Source organism: Eurytemora carolleeae, unplaced genomic scaffold, assembly GCF_000591075.1.
Source record: "Eurytemora carolleeae unplaced genomic scaffold, Eaff_2.0 scaffold1047, whole genome shotgun sequence".
In the NCBI taxonomy this organism is placed as follows: domain Eukaryota; kingdom Metazoa; phylum Arthropoda; class Copepoda; order Calanoida; family Temoridae; genus Eurytemora; species Eurytemora carolleeae.
Genome location: NW_019397387.1, coordinates 42125 through 66029, shown reverse-complemented (window position 1 = coordinate 66029; position 23905 = coordinate 42125). Strand labels below are relative to the sequence as shown.

General features: G+C 32.5%; 2 protein-coding genes across 2 annotated transcripts in view; one reads left to right on the top strand and one right to left on the bottom strand.

Moving 5' to 3' along the window:
* Positions 1-12581, top strand: part of LOC111714019 (adenylate cyclase type 6) — a 66131-nt gene extending 53550 nt beyond the window's left edge. Inside the window, exons 26-31 of the mRNA XM_023489017.1 lie at positions 3337-3435; positions 4374-4434; positions 6237-6317; positions 8581-8800; positions 9544-9797; positions 11814-12581. Coding sequence (XP_023344785.1) covers positions 3337-3435; positions 4374-4434; positions 6237-6317; positions 8581-8800; positions 9544-9797; positions 11814-11939 — 841 coding nt within the window. The 3' untranslated portion in view covers positions 11940-12581. The remainder of the gene's footprint in view (positions 1-3336; positions 3436-4373; positions 4435-6236; positions 6318-8580; positions 8801-9543; positions 9798-11813) is intronic.
* Positions 12582-17232: 4651 nt separating this feature from the next.
* Positions 17233-23905, bottom strand: part of LOC111714017 (dorsal-ventral patterning protein Sog) — a 27439-nt gene continuing 20766 nt past the window's right edge. Inside the window, exons 8-15 of the mRNA XM_023489015.1 lie at positions 23245-23492; positions 22963-23078; positions 22160-22291; positions 20893-21024; positions 20075-20315; positions 19847-19993; positions 18353-18581; positions 17233-17313 (exon numbers count right to left, since the gene is read on the bottom strand). Of these exons, the coding sequence (XP_023344783.1) occupies positions 17248-17313; positions 18353-18581; positions 19847-19993; positions 20075-20315; positions 20893-21024; positions 22160-22291; positions 22963-23078; positions 23245-23492 (1311 nt within the window). The 3' untranslated portion in view covers positions 17233-17247. The remainder of the gene's footprint in view (positions 17314-18352; positions 18582-19846; positions 19994-20074; positions 20316-20892; positions 21025-22159; positions 22292-22962; positions 23079-23244; positions 23493-23905) is intronic.

The window sequence follows — 23905 nt, the reverse complement described above, 5'->3', positions numbered from 1 at the left end:
TCATTTTGTGTCCTCATTTTGTGTCCTCATTGTGTGTCCTCATTGTGTGTCCTCATTGTGTGTCCTCATTGTGTGTCCTCATTGTAAGTCCTCATTGTGTGTCCTCATTGTGTGTCCTCATTGTGTGTCCTCATTGTAAGTCCTCATTGTGTGTCATGATAACTAGTATTTTTACTTTCGTGCTTCATATTTAGTGAGTCCTCAGTATATCCGTATAGTTCACATAGTTGCGTACTCTTTTGCTGAACAGAGAAATATTAATAGATCTAGCTAATATGAGGAACTGTCCCTTTTCCCAGATTATGATAAATTGTGATACATAAAATATATATTCTATGGTTTAGATATCTATTTATATGGATATTGAGATAATATTTCTTAGTCTTTACACATTTGTAACCAAAAGACTCGTATACAGGGTTACTCACAAAGGATGAAACTTTAATGATGACCTGAAACTCTTAAAATATGATGATATGAAGGTTGAATTTGGACTTTTCTACCTGATTAAGTTTTTAAAAAGTATAATTTTATGATCTGGAAATGATAGAAGTGTGCATCTGCAGGATACCAGGGTGAAAAGAGACTAGATGAATTCCTTACAGTCATCTCTGAAATCTCATTTTTTATATGTTGTGTGTAAACCCTGTATACTAGATGAATCTATAATCTATGAAGATATTAGTTTTTAAGTATCGTTGGATCAACGTTAGATGTCTGGTATGTATTATACATATATTACAGAGATCCTGGCAGTTATGAAAATAAGGCATCAACTGAATACTGAATTCTGAATTCTGAATTCTGAATTCTGAATCCTGAATCCTGAATCCTGAATCCTGAGTCCTGAATCTTGAATTCTGAATTCTGAATTCTGAATTCTGAATCCTGAATCCTGAATCCTGAATCCTGAATCCTAAATCTTGAATCCTAAATCCTGAATCCTACATCCTGAATCCTGAATCCTGAATCCTGAATCTTGATTCCTGAATCCTGAATCCTGAATCCTGAATCCTGAATCTTGAATCCTGAATCTTGAATCCTGAAACCTGAAACCTGAATCCTGAATCCTGAATCCTGAATCCTGAATCCTGAATCCTGAATCCTGAATCCTGAACCCTGAATTCTGAATTCTGAATCCTGAATTCTGAATCCTGAATCCTGAACCCTGAATCCTGAATCTTGAATCCTGAATCCTGAATCCTGAGTCTCAGTTTAAAAATAATCTTGAGAAAATCCTGCCTAAGAGAATACTGATTTTATATTATTATATCTTCACTGATATCCCTTACTTCAATTAATCAATCACTATTCTCCCTCTAGGCTTCAGGATAAAAATTAGAATTAAATTAGAAATCCGAGATGCTTGGCACCTAGGCTTCTAGTGTTAGTGTTTCAACAAATTCATATTTTTCCAAACTTGTTTTTTTACCAGACATAAAAACAATCTATATGGATTATGTCAGTATAAGAAAAAGTATGGAGCCAATATTGGACGTAAACTTATACAGAAACTTGTCAATGGGGGGGGGGAAGCTAAACCATTTTCAACCTTCAACTCCTTACTATTTTAGAATGATAAAACCGTGCAAATAAATCCATAAACCTAAAATTTACACATGGTTACCAACCGAAGATAATTTTAGGGAATTTGATAAAGATACACTTCAAGTTTATTCAAACAAAAAGCTGCTTAGACTTTTTTAATTTTGAGAAGAAAAAAATCGTGAATTTTTTTGTTAGCCGTTTTTAACCTTAAAAAAAGAAAACACATATCATATAAAAATTGTGTATTGAATCAGTATGAAGATGCTAATCAAGGTTTTATTCAGCATAAAACACATATCATATAAAAAATTGTGTATTGAATCAGTATGAAGATGCTAATCAAGGTTTTATTCTGCATAAACACATATCATATGAAAATTGTGTATTGATTCCGTATGAAGATGCTAATCAAGGTTTTATTCTGCATAAAACACATATCATATAAAACTTGTGTATTGAATCAGTTTGAAGATGCTAATCAAGGTTTTATTCTGTACCCCACACATCATATATTCAATATATCTAATAATAAACCTACAATGTTAGGTTTATTACTTCCCAGCCAGAGACTGCTGGTAGGTTTATACATATAAGCTCTATAATCTTTACAAAGAGAACTTTACAAGTAATTTTAAATGACACTACATTGTTAGAGTGGCAAGTCCGATTGTTAATTGACCCTTTATTTTTACAGTGATATGTACAGTTAAAAACTGAACATTTAGTACACTTTACACTACGATTGATGGCACATGATATCCGAACGAACTCAATTTTCAGCGAGAAAATAAGAAATAACACCGTCATCCTTGTTAGGACAACGTTTAAAACGAACATACCACTCTACATTTGAAATTACTTCTGCAGATCAGGCTTTGCTCGTCACGTTTTATTCAACAGGTTTTATTTTATATATTACATATTATATAATATAAAAGATTAAAGGACCAGCGTTGCCCGTAGAAAAAAAAAGATTTAAAAACCTTTTTTTTTAAATCGAATTTTTTAGCCTAAAACACTCCCTGGCTACTCATGAGTTTCCACAAAAAATTTCAGCCCATTCGATCCAGCCATTTTGCCGGCTATTGGTGACATATATATATATATGAATTTCTTGTTTTATTATATAGATATCATATTCCTTTTTAGAAAAATATTAAATACTTATTGATAAATATGAAATCACTTCAAGTTCTAATAATATTCCTAGTCAGTCCTCAAGAAAGAAGATTATTTAGTAAATTCTACAAAATATGGTACTTATATCAATCTCTAGAACATGATAAATAATATCATTTTTTTATTTTATGTACAGGGACTGTGTAGAGTGTAGATCTGACTTTTAGAAATCCTAAATTTCTACTATTGTGATGCAATTTGAACTATATTTTTCGTCGTCGTTATTTAATAATTTATAATAAAAAAAAGATTCTGAAAACGTACCCACCCAAATTCATGATTTTGAACGTAGACTTAACGCTCAAACTCAGTAATTATACATCGTGGAAACGTTTTATATGTCTCAAATGAATCCTAAAGAATTTGTCCACAATACTGCATACTCAGTTTTACTACCTTACATAGCCGGTCTGTCTCTTTAAATGAAAATTTAATTTTCTTAGATTAAGACTAGACTAGTAAATTATAAGTTTTTTTGAAATATAAAACAAAGTTATCAGAAGGATCATTTTGTTTACTTTAATCAGAACAGTTGTAAATCGACTCATGCTACTTAAGAATTCGTCTGTACAGCCGTTTAAAAGGTTATTTTAAAGTTTTTATATTTAGTGCTATGAAGATGGTTGTTCTGACTGCTCTCTCAGTTACCTATCTGTGTTTCCTGTTCCTCTCATTCCCAGACCTTTACGATAATCAGGACTTCCTTAACAGATAGAAGTAAGATTAGTGGCGATCAAAAGCGCTTTTTTATCGCATTAAGCCTATACCCCCTTTCATTTTTCGCGAACACTCCCTTTAAGACTGCCTACATTAATAGCCTGGCATGTCTGATTCACAACGGCGTGGTACCCTCAAAAGCTTTTTATGATCATGAATGCTCCCTGGTAACCATGATATGTGTTGCTCCCTTGTAACCATGATATAACTCCCTGTTAACCATGATATTTATTGCTCCCTTGTAACCATGATTTTACTCCCTGGTAACCATGATATTTGTTGCTCCCTGGTAACTATGATATTTGTTGCTCCCATTGTAATCCTGATATTTGTTGCTCCCTGGTAACCATGCTATTTGTTGCTCCCTGGTAATCCTGATATATGTTGCTCCCTGGTAACCATGCTATTTGTTGCTACCTGGTAATCCTGATATTTGTTGCTCCCTGGTAACCATGCTATTTGTTGCTCCCTGGTAATCCAGATATTTGTTGCTCCCTGGTAACCATGATATTTGTTGCTCCCTGGTTACCATGATATTACTTCCTGGTAACCATGATATTTGTTGCTCCCTGGTAACCATGATATTTGTTGCTCCCTGGTAGCCATAATATCTGTTGCTCCCTTGTAACCGTGATATATGTTACTCCCTGGTAACCCTGATATTTGTTGCTTCCTAGTTACCATGATATTTGTTGCTCCCTAGTTACCCTGATATCTGATGTTACTCCCTGGTAACCATGATGTTGCTCCCTGGCAACCATGAAATTTCTCCCTGGTAACCATGATATTACTCCCTGGTAACCATGATGTTACTCCCTAGTAACCACGATTATTACTCCCTGGTAACCATGATATTACTCTCTGGTAACCCTGATATTACTCCCTGGTAACCATGATATTACTCCCTGTAAACCATAATATTTGTTTAGACTTGATTTCCTGTGGAAATTACAAGCTACTGAGGAGAAGGAGGAAATGGAACATTTACAGGTAAAACTTTGTTTTTAAAGGAAAAGTGCGCAGTTTCAGAAATACTGTTTATTCTTTAAAAAAATCGTAAATTTTTAGTAATAAGAAAAATTGTTATAACGTGGAAATTTCTCGTTGCTTAATTTTCAAAACATTTTGATATCCGCTATGTTTTTGTTATCTGATTCTTTAAATAGTTGAAACTATTTATTATGAGTGAAACTAAGACTAGAATCCTCTCTTGCAAAAGTATTGTTTATCCAAATGAATAACATTGGAAACCCATTACAAGTATAATATATTAATATTCCTTCAAATAAGAATGTTCTCCGAATATTAATGAATATAAATTTTTTTTAATTAAAAAATATTTTAATTTGTTTAAAAGACAAAATATTCGAATTACTAGTTTTGTAATTCGAATTCTTATATTATTTATATAATGAATAATGAATAATGAATATGAATCCAGTTTGTAAAGTTTTGAGTTAATTATGTCAGGTATACCAACCTTAATACCACAACACGTTCCGCTCTTAGTATTTAACTATACATGGAGAACATAAACTTTTAACTCTTCCTGTAGTACTGTATACAGAGACCAGAGTTTAGAATGAAGGGTTTTAAAAGGAATGTTTTTTATTTCAAATTTCATTTTATTTAAAGAGAGGCATTCACAACGGTACCCTTAAATCCTATATTTAATAAAAATCTAGCTTGAAAAATGTTTACATACAGTGGTCGACGATTATATCAATACAATTAAGACGTGTTTTAATAAATCATGCTTTGATCCCTAACAAGCATTATTGAAATTACAAGTTTACAAGTAAACAAATCTGTTATTTGACAACTTCTCTTTTAATAAATGTTTCAATGTTTCTGCTAATTGCTGGATAGAAATCAAACTAGAAATATAAAGTAGTTTTCATTGTATTGATATATACGACGGCGACTTTAGTTAACACACATATAAGATTATGTATATATTTCCCCGCATATTTTAACTTGCTTTTCTTTTTTTCCCTAATTCTTAAATTAACCAATAAAACTGTGCAAAAGGCAGCAATCCAAATTAAACCCTATGGTCGTAATGTTTGAAAAGTTACAAGTCGTCATTAGACTATATTTGTATGTGCATGTGTACATCAAGAAACTATATTAATGTACAGGATACATTAAGAGAGCATATTTTTATGTACAGGCCTACATTAAGAAACTATATTTATGTACAGGATACATGAAGAAACTATATTTATCACAGGAGTACATGAAGAAGCTATATGTATGTACAGGGGTACATCAAGAAACTATGTTTATTTGCATGTGTACATCAAGAAACTATATTTATTTACAGGTGCACAACAAGAAACTATATTTATGTACAGGGGTACATCAAGAAACTATATTTATATGCATGTGTACATCAAGAAACTATATTAATATACAGGATACATCAAGAAACTATATTTATGTACAGGCCTACATTTAGAAGCTATATTTTTATGTAAAGGCCTACATCAAGAAACTATTTTTATGTACTGGATACATCAAGAAACAATATTTTGTATAAGCGTACATCAAGAACTATATCTATGTACAGGGATACATCAAGAAACTATATTTATGTACAGGATACAACAAGAAACTATATCTATTTACAGGGGTACATCAAGAAACTATATTTATGTACACGCCTACACCAAAAAACTATATTTTTGTACACGCATACAACCAGAAGCTATATTTATGTACACGCCTACAACAAAAAACTATATAATTATGTACAGGCGTGCATCAAGAAACTAGATTCATGTATTCAGGCGTACAACAAGAAGCTGCTCTCTAATATTCTACCTGTACATGTTGCTGAATTCTTTATGTCCGGAGACAAAAACAATGATGTAAGTACAATTATGCTCTTTAGGGAATTTTTTAGAATACTGAATTTATGAACAACATTTGCTCAACCAACATATTGACATTTTAACTATATTTGTTTTAAACCTGTTTCCAACTTTATTTCAATTTCTTTTTTACTCATATGATGGCATCCAATAAAATGTTCTAGGGAACTCAACACTGTTTTATCTCAAACTCTCACTTTCTTATCTCAAACTCTCACTTTCTTATCTCAAACTCTGACTGTCTTATCTCAAACTCTCACTTTCTTATCTCAAGCTCTCACTTTCTTATCTCAAACTCTTACTTTCTTATCTCAAACTCTTACTTTCTTATCTCAAACTCTCACTGTCTTATCTCAAACTCTTACTTTCTTATCTCAAACTCTCACTTTCTTACCTCAAACTCTCACTTTCTTATCTCAAACTCTCACTTTCTTATCTCAAACTCTCACTTTTTAGTCTCAAACTCTCACTTTCTTATCTCAAACTCTCACTTTCTTACCTCAAACTCTCACTTTCATAGTTTAAAATATAAAAGGTCTACGAAATCCGGATGAATAAGATATAGAAAATGACAGTAAAGTAATCTTAATTTATTTCTTTTGAAAAAATATTTTGTTAAAACATTTCTTCCAGGGTTAAGCTGAAATAAGAGACAATTTTCATATCTGCTCTAAATTCTCTTATTTGAAACTGACTATTTGATCTAGCGAAACTCATAGTTTGAAATATCAGAGGTCTACGACATCAGGATGTAAAGATATTTATGATTAGAAAATTAAAGTATGTTAAAAGTAAACTTGATCTATTTCTTTTGAAAAATATTTTTGGTAATTTATTTCTTCCTCGGTTAAACTTTTCGTTTTAGGAAATAAAAATAAGATTTTTAAATCTTCCTTGAATTCCCATGTTTATTAATTCACCCTGTAAAGTAAAGAAGTATAACAAAAATCGCAAGATATTCTTGGTAATTCTCTGTATCATTATTTATATATAGACCAGCCTCCAAAATAGTCCTATGCTGAAATTTTTTGTGGACACTCGTGGGTAGCCGGGGGTGTTATTGGCTCAAAATATTTTTCTAAATATTTTTTTTCATTTTTCTTCCACGGGCAACGCTGGTCTCTTCAGCTAGTACCGAATAAGACAATACAATCTATATTTATTTTCATTTTTCTTGTGACAATTTTTTTATCTACTTTTGATCAGAGTCCGAATTTAATGAATTAAAGCCGCGTCTCAAATTCTTCAAAACCCGGTTTCAATTGAGCGCCGGCTTAAGTCTTGAAACATTGAATACAAACCAACAATATTTGAGCCGGGTCTCAAATCTAAGCAGCGATTCAAATTCTTTAAATCCGGCCGCTGGTGTTCCATCTTCTGCATATTTTTTATCTGGAACAGTTGGATCACTGTAGAATACCGCGTCAAATTAAAGAAAATCTCATATTATTTTGAAATCTTATGTTTTCAAACAGGACTGTACTCTTACTGAAGGATCTAAAGAGCTTTTGATAAGAAAAAATATTTTTTGAATTTTTAGTACAAATCTAAATGGATTTGCTTTTCTCCTACTTGTACTTAATCTCACAACTAGAGAAGCTACAACATATTTAAATTGTACTTCGATATATACGGGAAGGTTACGTTTATTCTAATAACCTGAAATATAAAACGTTACATACTTGGTACACAACGTTACACTTCAGCCAATAGTCGGATTTAAAATTAGGAAGATTCCGCAAGTGACTGTTATAAAAGATTCACACGTAACCAATTTTTATATAACTGTGATAACTTTTGTATTATTTCTTAGAAAAATTCTGAATGGCACTGCTCATGTTGTAAATATGACATGCAACATGGACGGTTAGTTGAAATCACGTTTCACAGACACTTCAAGAAGATATACATAACCCCCCCCCTGGTCCCCCTTTACATCCCGACTTACTCTCATTTTTAGATTTTAAGCTTTTTCCTGAGAGATAGGAAATGCATTTTATCGATCACGATATTTCTTAGAAGAAAAAAGAATTCATGTCATAGTTTGATAATAAATCAAATTATACTATTTATATTTCAATCATGTGTCTTTTTATTCTCTGGCTGCAACTTCACAGCCTCACAAGCAAGTGGCACAGTGTCCGACAGCGTCATGTGGAGAGAACCTCAACCTGGCGCTCAACATGGAAAACACAATCGATTGACAACTTTTCACCCTTTTTCATTTTTCTGAAGATTCACTTTAATTGTTTAATTGTAGGAGTTATACCACGAGCAATGTGACAGTGGCTGCATTCTCTTCGCTTCTATTCCAAACTTCTCCGAGTTCTATGTTGAGCTTGAGTCTAACAACGAGGGGGTGGAGTGCCTCAGGCTCCTCAACGAGATCATCGCTGACTTCGACGAGATCCTGGAGGAGGAAGCGTTTAAATGCATTGAGAAGATAAAATCCACCGGAGCAACTTATATGGCCGCGTCAGGTAATTTCAAGTCGTCTTCATTTACTGAATAGGTCGTCTTCATTTACTGAATAAAACTAACTTTGTGACAGTTGTAAATTAGTAACTCAAAAATATAATTGATCAATGTGTAGATCTGGCTGATCAAGTGTGAACTGTAAACAATATATAATTGATCAATGTGTAGGTCTAGCTGATCAAGTGTGCACTGTAAACAATATATAATTGATCAATGTGTAGGTCTAGCTGATCAAGCGTGCACTAAACAATATATTATTGATCAATGTTTAGGTCTAGCTGATCAAGCGTGCACTAAACAATATATAATTGATCAATGTTTAGGTCTAGCTGATCAAGCGTGCACTAAACAATATATAATTGATCAATGTTTAGGTCTAGCTGATCAAGTGTGCACTGTAAACAATATATAATTGATCAATGTGTAGGTCTAGCTGATCAAGTGTGCACTGTAAACAATATATTATTGATCAATGTGTAGGTCTAGCTGATCAAGTGTGCACTGTAAACAATATATTATTGGTCAATGTGTAGGTCTAGCTGATCAAGTGTGCACTGTAAACAATATATTATTGGTCAATGTGTAGGTCTAGCTGATCAAGTGTGCACTGTAAACAATATATTATTGGTCAATGTGTAGGTCTAGCTGATCAAGTGTGCACTGTGAACAATATATAATTGATCAGTGTTCAGGTCTAGCTGATCAAGTGTGCACTGTAAACAATGTATAATTGATCAATGTTTAGGTCTAGCTGATCAAGTGTGCACTGTAAACAATATGCATGTAGACGCTATGGCAAAATATGCTCTACGGATCCGGCAGCAGCTTAACTACGTGAACGAGCACTCCTTCAACAACTTCAAGATCAGGATCGGGATCAATATCGGACCCATCGTTGCCGGAGTTATCGGAGCCAAGAAACCTCAATACGATATTTGGGGGAACGCGGTGAATGTTGCAAGCAGGATGGATTCAACAGGTGTTACTGGCAAAATACAGGTGAAAAATAATAGATATAGGAAAATACTAGAAATCATGGTTTAAAGGGACTGTAAGTGCAATTTCAAGCTACCTGTCAAGCCAAGATGGCAATGCCCGATTCACAACGGTATCCTTGAAATTTTATATCTGATCAATAATGTGGAAGATAGTGTCATTTTTCTTGAGTTAAAAGTGATTAATTTTGATAATTCCCATATAGGTTTTCGTGCACTCGAAATGCACAAGTCCCTTTTGTTGAGAAAACAGAATTGAAAGTTATCAGTAAATTAGAAACATTGATATTATATCATACTTGATCTAACAAAGATTTTAAGGGTTTTTTAAATCCGAACATTCCAAATGATGTTGGGCATTTTATCTGTTTCTTGAATATTATTAGTCTTTATTTTTTATTTTACGCATCCTTTATATTTTACAGTGTTTTCATCCTCCAAAAATAAATTGAAAGACTGAATAGAAACTTTTTTATAATTTACTAAGAAGTTTTTTTATAATTTACTAAGAAGTTTTTTTATAATTTACTAAGAAGTTTTTAAGGGTTTCCTTGGAATTAAAAAGGTTGTTTTATTTAGAAATAAAAGAAATACTGTTTGTAATCATTTTTTACTTTTAACGTTTTGTGTACGTCGCAACAGTTTGAAACCGATTATGATTTAATATAATGTAATGTAACGAAATATTTTATTAGGATGTATCTACAGTAAATGAAATTTTTTATATTAATAATAGTTTGCAACGATTTCCTTTTAGCCCTTTACATAAAAAACTGGACTTTGATTTGTAACTGAACTATTTTTCAGTTTCAGGTTCGGTAAACATATTAATATATTTGTAACTGAACTATTTTTCAGGTTCAGGTTCGTTAAACATATTAATATATTTCTAACTGAACTATTGTTCAGGTTCAGGTTCGGTAAATATATTAATATATTTCTAACTGAACTATTTTTCAGGTTCAGGTTCGGTAAATACATTATTAAATTTGTAACTGAACTATTTTTAAGGTTCAGGTTCGGTAAATATATCAATATATTTGTAACTGAACTATTTTTCAGGTTCAGGTTCGGTAAATACATTATTAAAGGAACTGAGTTTTTGCCACAAATTCTGATCTTTCTAATACCACTTTTTTCTCAACCTGATGGTGTAAACCTTCAATATTTCAAACTATCATTATGTGATCTAAAAATGTTTATAGTGTAAAATATCAAAGATCTCCGACATTCGATTGCAAAGGTATTGGGATTAGAAAATCGGATTTTGTGGCAAAAACTCAGTTCCTTTGTAACTGAACTATTTTTCAGGTTCAGGTTCGGTAAATATATTATTAAATTTGTAACTAAACTATTTTTCAGGTTCAGGTTCGGTAAATATATCAATGTATTTGTAACTGAACTATTTTTCAGGTTTAGGTTCGGTAAACATATTAATATATTTGTAACTGAACTATTGTTCAGGTTTAGGTTCGGTAAATACATTACTAAATTTGTAACTGAACTATTTTTCCGGTTCAGGTTCGGTAAATTTATGAATATATTTGTAACTGAACTATTTTTCCGGTTCAGGTTCGGTAAACATATTAATATATTTGTAACTGAACTACTTTTCAGGTTCAGGTTCGGTAAATATATTATTAGTAACTAAAATATTTTTCAGGCTCAAGTTCGGTAAATATATCAATATATTTGTAACTGAACTATTTTTCAGGTTCAGGTTCGGTAAATATATTATTAAATTTGTAACTGAACTATTTTTCAGGTTCAGGTTCGGTAAACATATTAATATATTTCTAACTGAACAATTGTTCAGATTCAGGTTCTGTAAACATATTAATATATTTGTAACTGAACTATTGTTCAGGTTCAAGTTCAGTGAGCATATTAATATATTTGTAACTGAATTATTGTTCAGGTTCAGGTTCAGTGAACATATTAATATATTTGTAACTGAACCATTGTTCAGGTTCAGGTTTAGTTAACATATTAATATATTTCTAACTGAACTATTGTTCAGGTGACTCAGGAGATAGCAAATATTCTCCGACCTAAAGGGTATACACTCATCTGCAGAGGAACTATACCTGTCAAGGGAAAGGGAGAGATGATCACTTACTTTCTCGAGGATCAAACAGGTCCTTGAAGGATCAAACAGGTCCTTGAAGGATCAAACAGGTCCTTGAAGAATCAACAGGCCTTGAACGATCAAACAGTTCCATGAAGGATCAAACAGGTCCTTGAAGGATCAACAGGTCCTTGTAGGGTCATGTATGTCCTTAAAAATCAAACAGATCCTTGTAGGATCAAACAGGCTCTTAAAGGATCCGACAGGTCCTTGACGAATCAAATAGTACCTCAAATGGATCAAAAAAGGAACATGAATGAACAATTAAAGATCCCAAAGGAATAGGTCACTAAAGCTCAAAATATACTTTTGTCCAATTCGAGTAGAAACTCTAGCTCAAACCAGAGCTTTGAGCCAGGACTACAAAATACTAATTCAAGATCAGGAGTAAGCTCAGAATTATATGTTAAATCTCAGCATGGGAATTTAAAAAATTTATAAAACTTGTAAAAATCAGCCCACGTCATTGGAGAGTGTCATTTTTCAAATGATAGTTTATTTTCAATTTCAAATATTTTATTTTCAGCTTAAGTCGAATCAAATACCTTAATATGGTATCATTTTAATCTATAATTTAAAAAGAGGAGAATAAGAATATGAGGAAAAAGAGAAGGAAGAAAAAAAATTTTTTTTTAAGAAGCAAGGAAAGAAAGAAACAAAGAAAGAAGTGTATATTTAAAGGAAGAAAGAAAGAAGTGTGTATTTAAAGGAAGAAAGAAACAAAGAAAGAAGTGTGTATTTAAAGGAAGAAAGAAACAAAGAAAGAAGTGTGTATTTAAAGGAAGTAAGAAACAAACAATGAAAGAAGTGTGTATTTAAAGGAAGAAAGACAGAAATGTAAGGAAAAAAAATATAAAGGAAAAGAAAAGAAGAAAAGGAGTGGAGAAATAAATGAAGAAAGTCAGGAAAGAAGGAAGGATGTAAAGGGAAAGAAGGGAAGAAAAAGGAGGATACTAGGAAGGAAGGTAGGAAGGCAGGAAGGAATGAAGGAAGGAGGAAGAAAGGAGGGAGAGAAAATGCCCAAAATAAGGGGTACAAAAGATTCAATTCAATCAGATAAAAAACCATAGTTTGATGTGATAGATAAATAGATATAAAGTTATTGTATGTATTGTATATATATAACAATATAAATATTTTATAAAATTTGTTAGATTACATAAATGTAAAATTTATTTATCTTATTTGTGTTAATATATTTATTTCAAATGTTTTAAATGATTTCGAATAAAAATCTTGAATATTTATTACTATGGTATTACTCTGGAAGACGACCTTGAACAATCATGTTGATAAGATAATAAGTCTGTTTACTCTGGACAATTATTGTTTTTCATGTTCATTGGACATTGCAGTTTTTCTTTTCTCCATTTTTTTCGTCACACAGAATAAAACTAAAATCAACTGTTTTCCATTAAAAAGGGAAAGCTATTTTCAAACCAAAACTAGAATAAAGTTATGAAATGCAAAAATTGGAAAAAAAGGAATTTGGTCTTTGCCACAAACTACCTATAATCCCTATATCTTTGCAACCCACTGGCGTAGACCTTAAATGTTTCAAACTATGACTTTTACCAGAGCTGAAAACTTTAGAATGGTGGATATCGGGATTAATGCTTAATCCACTCTTTTTCTTAATCTCCAGATTAAATATTGCTTGTTCTCCTCTCATTTTTAATCTCCAGACTAATTATCCGATCAGGATTAAGGATATCCCATTCAAAAGTTTTCAGCTCTGATCAAATAATCTAAGTTTGAAGGATATAGGGATTCGAAAATTTGAGTTTGTGGCAAAGGCACATGACTTGCACATTGTTGATATCAGAGAGAAAGATTGAAATGATCGGGATGCAACACTTTTACGATGAAATTGTGAATCAAACTTGCATCTCATAAAAGGATACAAGGAAGAAAGCATTTTTTTACAGCTCATGAGATTAACAATTTTTTTTTGATACATTTACTATTTTGTGACTAAAGCTTAAGATCTAAAAACCAATTTTAGAAAAGCCCTTGAAAAATGGATAAGGAAATATGTGTCACAAATTGATATCTGTCTCAAAAAAATTACAATTTTGAGCTCATTTGTTTTTGCATTTCTTCAACACTCCCTGGCACCCAAACTACTCCCTGGCACCCAAACTGTTAAAGTTATAGGTTTAATGTTTTATTCAGCTGACCTTGAAAAATGGGGCTTTGATCATGCATTTCAACCCTATACTCGAAGGTCTTTTTCTAGGGACCCCCCCCCCCCACGGTTATACATAGATTCAGACACCCAGCCTTTATAGGGTTTATTATAAGTAAATAATAAAATATCACAATATAAAGAGTAAAGTATGATTCTTCATATGATCAATAGCTTCAATAGTAATAAACTGTTAGCCAATTGGCAACAGTCCTGGTTTTGAATGAGAAAATTTCTAACAAAATATCGCAATCTGTTTTGAGATATAGTACAGTGGTTGGCGATTATTTCAATACAATGAAGACGACTTTTTATTAATAATGCTATGATTTTGCAATTTATAAGTAAACAAACAGTAGCTCTGTTAATTGACTTACATGTGTCATAGTAGTTTGAAAGATTGCTAGAATTTAAAAAAAACTCGTCTTCATTGAATTAATATACATATCAGACGACGGCTGGATTTCTTCCTTTCTTTTATTTGTCCTTGGTCTTTTCAATACTTTCTTTTCAATCTTTCCTTTCTTTAATCTATACTTTCTACCTTTCTTTTAAATCTTCTTATCTTTCTTAAATCTATACTTTCTTCCTTTCTTTGTCTTTCTAAACCTTTCTTTTAAATCTTCTTTTCTTTCCTTAATCTATACTTTCTTTCTTTCTTTGTCTTTCTAATCATTTCTTTTAAATCTTCTTTTCTTTCTTTAATCTATACTTTCTTCCTTTCTTTGTCTTTCTAAACCTTTCTTTTAAATCTTCTTTTCTTTTTTAAATCTATACTTTCTTCCTTTCTTTGTCTTTCTAATCCTTTCTTTTAAATCTTCCTTTTCTTCAAAAAAATCCTTTTCTTTGCTTCTTATTTTCTTACTTTTATTTTAAACAATTAACCTTCCTTTTTCATAAAGATTATTCTTTGTTATTTCAAACCCTTTTTCCTCTTTAAAATTCTTCCTATTTCCCTGTATTTTCTAACATGTTTTTTCAAGTTCCTTCTAGATTTCTCTTCATTGCTTCGTGTTCTGACTTTTCTAGCTCTTCTTCTCAATCCTGTGTTTCCTTTGAAATTCGTTTTTAACATCTTTCCATGTCATTTATCTTACCTTTAAACTTTCTTTAACTTTAACAGTCTTTTTCTTTCTTCTTCCTTTGTATTTAAGAACCCCGTTTCCCTTCATTCTCTTCTTTTTTTCATTTTTTCTTTTGAACTTTTTTTTAATCTTCTTTTTTCGCCTTTGTTGTAAATAAAAAATATTATTTAAATTGTTTAATGGCTCAAGACTGTACAGTTTACATAGCAGTCAGATTATGGCGGGAATTTTTATATAAGAGAGNTCAATATCAATATCAATATCAATATCAATATTTAAGATTGTAACCCTCTTCTCTACTTATTGCAACAATTAGTTACAAAAAGCATGTACTGTACTGCCGATAAAATGTACATACAATATTAAATTCTACAGTATAATCACAGCCGTTAGGGCGCGCCACCAGGTGGTAAGGAAATCGGAATATTGAAAACCTTTTTCTGAAGTATATCCAATAAATAAGAATACAATTAAAGAATTTTTATAAAGTCGTATTCGATGCATATTTATGATCAATTGCCGTTAATACTATGTGAGTTTTAATGAATCAATGACGCAATTTATAAAACAATTTACTAAGAACGCAGAAATTTTGATTATGTTTTAGTAATAAAAATGTTCAGCGGCATTTACCGTAATTGTAAAGACGACATTATAGAAAGTCTTCCATTGTATTCAGATATATGGGATATACTATTTGTAAAGATTATGGTATGAAAAATTAATGATCGAATATGGATGATAAGGAGAAGGGGGGGGGTAAATATATGTACACAGATTTTTAAGACAAAAAAAATGAATGCGCGTTCCTTTAAGTTTTTAAGAATAAGCTTCTAAGTTATAAATAAGCATCATTCCTTTACAGTATCGAAACATTCTTCAAAGAAAAACAGTTTAATGTGTAAAATATACGTCAAATTTTTGGTTGGGCTTAAAGGAATCGTCAACGATGTATTTAATGACTTTTAATTATTTTTTTCCTTTCTTCCTTTAAACTTTATCTATAGGTAATCAATGAATAATTATTAGATTAAGTTTTATCAGTTTAATTGAAGCGTCACTTTTAAACACGTTAACATTCCCTTTAACTATTCATAAAATTGTTTAAAACACGGTTTTGCTGACTTGAAATTAGGACTTCTTTTATAGTTTTTCTTGGTTTGGCAAAAATAGTTTACTAGGACTGTTTGCAAAATAAAATCCCAAATTTGTACTGTATGGGACGCAGTATGTTAAAATAAGGTTTAGATTAAAAAGAGAATACAATCATTCATATTTATATAATAATACTTTTTATCTGGATTCAGAGAACAGGCTAACTGTTCACTGCTGGCATAGGTTGCATTGAACAAGTTAAGATGAAGGTTTGATGTAATCATGTCTCAGGCTCCTAGAAGAAGTCCTGGCATGATTAATTAAACCAACACGGAGAAAAGAGGAATACGATCTTGGTTGTCGTCTTCCAAAATCTCAGCATTGATTTTTCCTTTATATTCTTGAATTATCTCTGTTTCTCCGGGCGTGAAATTTTCGAAGACGTTTTTTCCTGTTTGCGAGCGCAATCTGCTGCCGCGCTTTCATCTCTTCTGTTCTGTTCGCAGCGCACCTTGCGCAGCATTGACCATCCTCTCTAAACTGCAGAGGGCAGCTGAGGGTCGGACATTTTTTCTTCTTGCATCCTGCCTCTCCATCCTAATACAAAATTGAATTAGATATGTAACTAACAAACCAATCCAAATGTTGATGGCTTGCAACAAAAATCTATGAGAATTTTGCCATTTATTTCATAAAAACTAGAACTAAAAACTTAAGTGTTTTATGAACTTAAAATAAACATGGTTAGGGTTACAAAAAGGCAGAAAATAGTTAGAAACACTTTAATGTCGATTCAGTCTTGAAAAATTCATACAGCTTTTCCTTGCAAGTCGATAACACATTAAAATAGTTGGATAAAAGACGACTTTTATCAAAGTATGAAAATAAGATGTGTTTTTTTAGGGGTNGCGTATCCTCCTGAACATAAAGGTAAGTATTAACATTGTACACTGTACAGTTAGCGTATCCTCCTGAACATAAAGGTAAGTATTAACATTGTACACTGTACAGTTAGCGTATCCTCCTGAACATAAAGGTATGTATTAACATTGTACACTGTACAGAAAGGGAATGTTCACGGGATATTAACTATATTTAAGGAAAAGTACCGATACGTATCTTTAAAAAAGGGTAATAACAAGCATCTTACTTACTCTTCTGTTGATAAAAAACTACAAAATTTTGTTTGTAAAACTGAAGAAATAAATTTTCCGGAAAAAAACAAAGAGACATGTCTTCAACGGGTTTAAAGGATACCGTTGTGAATCGGTGAACATGATCATGTTGATTATGTTGATCAAGTTTATCATGTTGATCATGTTGATCATGTTGATCATGTTGATCATGTTGATCATGTTGATCATGTTGATTATGTTCATCATGTTGATCATGTTGATCATGTTGATCATGTTGATCATGTTGATCTTGTTGATCATGTTCATCATGTTCATCATGTTCATCATGTTCATCATGCTCATCATATTCATCATGTTCATTATGTTCGTTCATCATGTCGATCATGTTGACCATGTTCATTATGTTCATCATGTTCATCATGTTTTCGGAGGAAAATTGATAAACTAAAATATTTATCTGATAATCTTTTTATAATCTGCTTGTTTTTGTTTAAGGGTAAAAATGCGAATACATCAAAATGATTTCATGGCTTGGGATCCTTTAATTTAAACCCTCTCCAGATATTTTTAGCATAATTAATATATATAATGTATAATATATATATATAATTAATATATACGAAAAGTACAAAATTGGCCGAATGGTGCAGTTCAAATAAAGGAGCAATGCTACTACAGGGATAACCAGAAAACACTGGAATAGAAAGACAACTTTAAGACTCAATTTAAGACTTCAATGAACATGAGACACAACAATTGTCCAGTGCAAACAGACCCATTCAACTTAATTTGTTAATTTTCAAGCTAATGCTAAAACTATTTGCTATGCAACCACATCAAATACACTTTTAAATATTAGTTAAATGTCGTCTTCCTTTCCACATTTTTCTGGTTCTTATTGTACATTATTAGTATTATATCTTGAACCTGGCATGAGCAGATAGCGCAGCGGCTGAACCCAAACGGAGGAATATACGGATGCCATCTGCTCCCAGGAGGATGAATCCTACTGTTCCCTCCTAGATCAATACAACCCTCTGTAGAGTTGGTTTGAAGTGCACAAGTAGAACAACATTCTCCCTCTGGTATTATAGGATCAGCACAATCAGTGCTAGGGCACACCATAGGATCACACACTACTGATCCTCGCTGACAGCTAAAATTAAAGAAAGTGTTAAGAATATTTTTTGAAAAAAGCCTCACCCCGGACTAATCAGGACGAGATGAGTTCGGTTTCTTCTACATGAATTCAACAATCTTTAAACTTTCAGAGTTGTTTCAAAAAACACGAATCCGCCAACAAAAAGAATTAATGAGAAAAAGCAAAAAGTGTATGTTTAGTAGATCTAATTATGACCTAAAGTCCAGCTTGCACGGAGAAGGACCGTTAAATCAGCATGGCCTGAAACTTCTGAATTGACGAAATGATTTTAACTTGTCATGTTAAATAGTCATGCTCCCCCGCTGGGAGCTCTGAACTCAATTAAACTCGAAATCGATCTTTAACCAACAATTTTACTAAAACCTAGATTGAAAGTTCCTGGCTCAGTTCTAACTGAACAGAGCTGAAAACTTTAGAATGGAATATCCTTAATCCTGATCGGTTAATTAATCTGGAGATTAAAAATAAGGGGAGAACAAGCATTATTTAATCTCGAGAAAAAGAAAAAGAGTAGATCAAGCAATAATCCCGATATCCACCATTCAAAAGTTCCCAGCTCTGTTGAGCTAAGGATGATTCTAAAACTGATGTCATCAATGACGACATTTATTATGTTTAACACTCTCTGGTCGTAAAAACTCTGACTAGTGTTTTACAAGAGTAAAGTTTGTATAATCTAAACTTTTCATCAGATTTATTCATCATAAAATTCAGAACAACGAATAATAAACATTAAACATTGTTCCACTCTTTGCACATTAAGTCATTTTATTCAGTTTTTGATTTGAACTGGATATTTCTAGATGAATAATTTAGATAAATTAGTTTAACAGGATTACAAACTAAAATTTTACTGATTATAGATGTTTTTGGTTTTTGTGTTGACTTAACCCTAATTTATTAGATCTCTTAATCTCAGTTTTTCGAGATAAAAATTGTCTTTCTCCAGAAACATCCTAGAACTATACCTACACATTTATTAAGACACAACCTTGAATTATACCTACACATTTCTCCGGATACATCCTAGAACTATATCTACACATTTCTCCGGATACATCCTAGAACTATATCTACACATTTCTCCGGATACATCCTAGAACTATACCTACACATTTCTCCGGGTACAACCGAGACCTAAACCTACACATTTCTCCAGATATATCCTAGACCTAGACCTACATATTTCTCAAGGTATAACATAGAACTATACCTAAATATTTCTCCAGGAATAACCTAGAACTATCTATATATCCTACCTGCACATTTGGCACTGTGTATGTGAGGACTCCCATTGTGTTCCATCATCATAGAAAACTCCTTCGTAATAACATTTTTGTAAAATAGTGTTAGGAACCTTCTCACCCAGATCATTCAAGTATCCAGGAATACGTTCCAGAGAATTTCTAAATATAAAAACTTGAAAAACTTTAATCATAGTAATATTGTTAAATGGAATAAAAACAATTTGATAAGGATAAAAATACCTGTTATGTATAGGAAGACAGGATATAGGAGTATCCACAGTCTCCAACCCTCCCTTAAGCTGACCGTCTGGCAAGGACAGGATGAGAGCTGCGTCTCCGGAGTCAAGACGAGAAACTGTAAGTTTATGTAAACTATCCGCGTGTCCGGAGCATCGTTTCCCTTGGCACACCTGGAGCTGGCGTTTATGACTTGGGAACAGGGGTAGAGCTTTCAAGTTTTCCAGTGGGTAGTCCTCTAGGTCTAGATATACAAGGATATTAGAATAGGTTTAGATACTTTTCTAGGTTTATATAAAAACATGGCCCAAATTTCTAACATAGAACCCTATAACCCTGATATCTAACCTAGAACCCTGATATCTAGCCTAGAACCCTGATATCAAACCTAGAACCCTGATAACTAACCTAGAACTCTGATATCTAACCTAGAACCCTCATATAGAACACTCATATTTAATTTAGAACACTAATATCTAACCTAGACCCCTGGTATATAACCTAGAACCCTTTTATTTAACTTAGAAAACTAATATCTAAGCTAGAACCCTGATATCTAGCCTAGAACCCTGATATTTAACTTAAAACACTAATATCAAACCTAGAACCCTAATATTCAACCTAGAACCCTGATATCTAAACTAGAACCCTGATATTTAACTTAGAACCGTGATATCTAATCTAGAATCCTGATATCTAACCAAGAACCCTGATATTTAACTTAGAACACTAATATCTAACCTAGAACCCTAATATCTAGCCTAGAACCCTAATTTATAACCTAGAACCATGATATCTAAGCTAGAACCCTGATATCTAACCTAGAACGGATTCTGTAGCTTCCAGGTTTGCTCCTTCCATCCGGAGAGAATAATGAAGTCTGCAGTCTGTATCCAGACTAACCCAGGAGAGCCCAGCTACTGAACTGTTCCCTGTCAGCAGAACAGGTTCTCCTTAAAAATCAAAAAAATAATTATTTTTAATAAATATAAAAATTTTACTTTAAGAATCTCGGCTTGATTATTGATTAAACTGGATTTTAAAAAATCAATAAATTTCGCAATTTTTTTGTTTTTCTTATTGTTTTATTTTTAATTCCGCCCGGCAATAAACTACCTGGAGGGACCTGCCAGGTCCATAAACTACCTGGAGGGACCTGCCAGGTCATAAAACTACCTGGAGGGACCTACCAGGTCCGCAAACTACCTGGAGGGATCTGCCAGGTCTATAAACTACCTGGAGGGACCTGCCAGGTCCATAAACTACCTGGAGGGACCTGCCAGGTCCATAAACTACCTGGAGGGACCCGCCAGGTAGTTTATACTACCTGGAGGGACCTGCCAGGTCCATAAACTACTTGGAGGGACCTGCCAGGTCCATAAACTACCTGGAGGGATCTGCCAGGTTCATAAACTACCTTGAGGGACCTGCCAGGTCCATAAAATACCTGGAGGGGCCTGCCAGGTCTATAAACTACCTGGAGGGACCTGCCAGGTCCATAAAAACCATAAAAATGGAAAATTTATCGTTAAAAACTATGATAAAGAATTTATGATTTATAATTTATAAACTTCAAAGAATTGAAGAATTTTTATCTATTTTTTAAAAGTCATTATCACACTGTAAATATTGATAATAATCAGATTTCTGAGTCTGATTAAGATTTGAACGACGATATCATATATATATATATAAAAATATAAATATAAATATATATAGCCGGCCAAACGGCTGGACCGATTGGGCTGAAATTTTTTGTGGACTCTCATGGGTGGCCGGGGAGTGTTTCAAATTTTTTTCCACGGGCAACGCCGGGCTCTTCCGCTAGTATATTATAAAACTAGCTTGGGAAATCAACTTTGCCCGGATATTATTTTTTTCCATTAAAGTCAACCTTCTCAACTTAGAGCTTTAAATAATATGCCTCATAATATGAGGCAAATCGGTCAAGAGGTTAATGACCTATAATTGGACATCCAAACAAATACTTAATATGTATAGATAAGGATAAAAATTAAGTTTAAAAAGCTCCTGAAATAATAACTCGGAGGTGTGTGTAATGAGAAAATTATAATGCGGAAGCTCTACCTGCTAGATTAGATGGACCGGCCTGCTCTAGCATAACTCTTCCCCGGAGTAAAGTTGAACTTGAACCAACACTTAGATAGTATTCTTCCTTCATAAGTTCCTCCACCTGGTTTCCGGTTAATCTCATCTCACCTGAAGCAGGAAATAGATTAATAATATTTTAATTGAAGCAATAAAAATTATCTCAAGGTCTGCTCAGTTTTGTTAAGATGATCTGTGCGTAATTAAGAGAAACATTTGAGACGTAGTTTCTTTCGAAATTGTTGACTTAATCATTATCAATATAAAGGTAAAAACTTTTAAATGTAATATCCCTTAGCCACACCGGCTAAACTCTATTTCAAAGGTGTAAACTTTTAAATCAAAGGATTAAAAAGTAACTTTTGAGATTTAGTTGAAATGTACGAAGAGATGATAAAAAATGATTAAAAGTAAGAAAAGGCTCTTAAACGCTATTAAACCGGAATAAAACGTTACCGACTGAGTTCGTTGTGAACAGATTAAAGATATAAAAAGTTTACACCTCTCATATTAAATAAATGAAAATGTTTTAGTTCTCTCCGAGATGGTATATTGGATAGTTTAAACTTGAAAACAAAAATACTAGATTTTAAACAATTTTACTAAAAGTTTGGTCTGCAGGAGAATAAATTCTCAAATCCAACCTAGATTGTTGCCAAGAAACTTAAACATTCAGATTCAGACTCGGTGAAACAGATAAGAGAGGAACCAAGGACGAACAGGACCATGGGAAGCTTTTTCGCCCTCTTATTTGAAAATCTGTTTTCTAAATCATTAAATACCTGATGCAACGGTTCCATCTGTTGAACCAAGGTTAGGTTCAATGTTTAGAATTCTCTTTGATCTTCCTCCACTCTCTAAACTAATCTGAGAAACTGAAGTAGTTCCAGGCTCAACCCTGATAATAATAATAATAATAATAATAATAATAATAATAATAATAATAATAATAATTATAATAATAATAATAATAATAATAATAATAATAATNCCAGATTTCGGCAATTACATTATATAATAATAATAATATTGTTTGCCAATCTTTATAAGAAATAGTTTTTTACCTGATTTTATAAATGAGAGCTCCGTGTCTGTTAAAATACATGAAACCCATTCCTCGCATTCCCTCATCCTGACTCCGGGGAGTGAGAACACAGTCCAGGAGATCACAGGATATCCGGGGAACCAGGAACCCCGAGAGAGAACGCTCCGGGACAGAGGACGGATACAAGATCAGTTTCATTTCTCCACGTCCTAGTGCATCCAGCTCAATATTATCCATGACAGTTCGGATCTCCAGACTGCTCAGATCCTACATTACAAAATGTTACGGTGGTCCCCAGAATAAAGTGGATTAATCCTACTTAAATTAAATTAATATGTAAGCATAACATTTATAAATCAATTTATCAGTTTCAAGTTCAATACTTTCCATTGCAGCTTCAAGTATGCAATATAGGCATTCTGCAACTTTAATTATGAAACTTTAATATGCAACTTAAATTTGCAACTTTAATATGCAACTTTAATATAAACTTTAATATGCAACTTTAATATGCAACTTTAATATGCAACTTTAATATGCAACTTTAATATGCAATTTAATATGCAACTTTAATATGCAACTTTAATATGCAACTTTAATATGCAACTTTAATATGCAATTTTAATATGCAACTTTAATATACAACTTTAATATACAACTTTAATATACAACTTTAATAT